Consider the following 2,640-nt stretch of genomic DNA (forward strand, 5'->3'; position numbering starts at 1 on the left):
TATAAATGGAGGTGCTGGCGGCTGAGGAGGGAAGTGCTCTGCTGGGGTTTCTACAGGGATGACATTTGGTGGTTGCTGGCTGAAGAGGTGCTATGAGGTGTTTGTTTGTGGTTGCTTATTTCTTTCTAGCTTCTTCTCCAGATGGAGGTGGATCTTTGTGTGTACTTGCTGCTAGATTTTACTGTTCCATTGGTTCTCTCCTTGGTTGCTCTATAGCTACTGGTCTCTGTTCAGACATGACCACACCTATTGATGCTGCCACTGACTCTCTTTGGACCGAGGCAACTTATGCTGGGGTTGTTGGAAACTTTACTGATGTCTTACATGACCTGAATCACTTGGTTTTCCCTCAGGAATTCCAAGTCACTGCTGCAGGAAAAGGAAGTTTCCCTTGCATCTATCCACATGGATCCAAGGAAGGATAAATTGCTGTGTTCTTTACCAACAGAGAAATAATCTCTCTAAAAGAAGATGTGAAGTTTACCTTAATAGGGAAGTTTCAGTTGGGACACCCAAGAATGGGGCTGATTAGAAATTTCTTCGAATCACTTAAATTTATTGGTAATTGGAAGATAGGGCTGTTGGATGGAAGGCACCTACTCATCCAATTAACAACTGAGGAAGACTATGCCAGACTTTTTGCTAAGCAATTTATAATCATTGTTGGAACTACCATAAAAATTGTAAAATGGATCCCTGATTTTGATCCAAGTAATGAACCACCAGTAATTCCTATTTGGTACAAATTCCCTGGGCTTCCACTTCCTTTCTTCAAGCTGAATGCACTGTTTAACATAGGGAGAGCTCTGGGCACACCTTTGAAATTAGATGCACCCACTTACAACAAAGCCAGGCTAGCATTGGCCAGAATACTAGTGGAAAGAGACATCACCCTCCATGAAGTGAAAACAATCTGGATTGGCTCAGATAATGATGGTTTTCGGCAGAATATTGTCCCTGAACAGAAGCCTTATTATTGCCAACACTGTAGAATGTTTGGCCGTACAGTGGAAAGATGCTACAGAATACATCCACCAATCAAAAGAAATACAGGTAAATACCATAAGGGTAAATACCATAAGGAAAGAGGCAATACAGCACAACAAGCTACAAAAAATTATATTGAAGATACAAAGCTGAACAACAGGAAGGATCACACTCAAAGAAATAAGGATACACTCCCAATCACTAAAGGAAAATCTTCACCAGTGGAACCTTCATATGAGCTAGCAGAAGGCTCCCCTACAAACAGAAACAATGAGAATGCACCTACAAATATTATCAGAAAGGAATTCCAAGAAATCACTATAGTCACACCCTCACCTTCCCCTCTAGAGGGAGAACAGTCAGAAATAGGAGAATAGTTAGAAATCCATGGCAAGGCACCTGGGGATCAGATCATTGCTGGTATTCAAAAGGCAATAGAAGATGATTGACAGGTACAAACAGCTAGAAGAAAAAGAAAACAAATAAGTGAAGTTCAGAAATTACAGCTGGGAAGATCTAAACAGGTTGAGAGTAAAGCCAATCTTAAAATTGGTTCTCCCCATCAACATAGAGGAAGAACCAAGTCAAGATCACAGCCTTCTCCACCAATTCACCAAACAAATGATTAACATCCTTTGTTGGAACATTAGGGGAATTGCCAATCCCCTCTCCCTTAAAATTGTTTTACAATTAACCCATAAATATAAACCTTGGTAAATTCTGATCCTTGAGCCTATGGTTCACAAAAATCATCAAAAATTTACCAAGAAATTCCCTGGATTCAGTAACTTTGCCAATATCAACAATAAAATCTGGATTCTTTGTAGAAAAGAAATCAGATGGAATATCATTGTTAATCATCAACAATTTGTACATTTTAAGCTTAACTTTGGTGGCCATGTGGGATTTGCTACCTTCATTTATGCAGGTTATAGCAAGGAAGCCAGAAAGGAGCTATGGAGTTGCCTGTTAGATATCAGTCAGCTTATAGATTCCCCCTGGATTGCGGGGGCGGCTTTTAAATCTTAATAAGATGAATATATTCAGTGATAATATCCATAGGGCTGGATTCTTTGATTTGGGCTACAAAGGTCCTGCTTTTACTTGGAAGAGGGGAAAAATTTGGGAAAGACTTGATAGGTGCCTGGTCAATCATAAATGGTAGAATCATTTCCTTCTCACTTTTGTTACTCATCTAAGCCTTGGTGGTTCTGACCACAGACCCATCCTTATCAGCATCACCTCCTCAGAAAATACATGTTCCCCCTCCCCATTTAGATATCTGAATATGTGGTCTTCTCATCCCTCTTACAATCCTTTCATTGCCAATCTTTGGAATGGGATTACACATACTGATCATATTATCAAACTCAGCCTATTACAGATCAAAATTGCAAAAGCTCTGAGGAGTTGGAGTTGGGGGACTTTTCGGAATGTCCTCACAAATGTGCAAGAATTTGAGAAGGAAGTCCAAAGATTAGAGCAACTTGAACAGGAGGGATTAGCTGAGGAAAAAGATCTGCTAACTGCCCAAAATAAGCTTCTTACTGATATTGATTACCAAGATCAATATCTAAAGCAAAAAGCTGCTGTGAACATCTTCAAGGAGGGGGACAAAAATACCAAATTCTACCATGCTTACATAAAGTATAA

At 39.8% G+C, this 2,640-nt stretch overlaps 1 protein-coding gene across 1 annotated transcript; it reads left to right on the forward strand.

The window, feature by feature from the left end:
• Positions 1 to 518: 518 nt before the first annotated feature.
• On the forward strand, positions 519 to 1,364 carry LOC110036974. The gene has a single exon (XM_020741539.1). It carries the CDS (start codon positions 519 to 521, stop codon positions 1,362 to 1,364), a length of 846 nt encoding a protein of 281 aa, XP_020597198.1.
• The last annotated feature ends 1,276 nt before the right edge of the window (positions 1,365 to 2,640 follow it).

The sequence above is a fragment of the Phalaenopsis equestris genome, unplaced genomic scaffold (genome assembly GCF_001263595.1).
Source record: "Phalaenopsis equestris unplaced genomic scaffold, ASM126359v1 Scaffold213486, whole genome shotgun sequence".
Taxonomy (NCBI): Eukaryota; Viridiplantae; Streptophyta; class Magnoliopsida; order Asparagales; family Orchidaceae; genus Phalaenopsis; species Phalaenopsis equestris.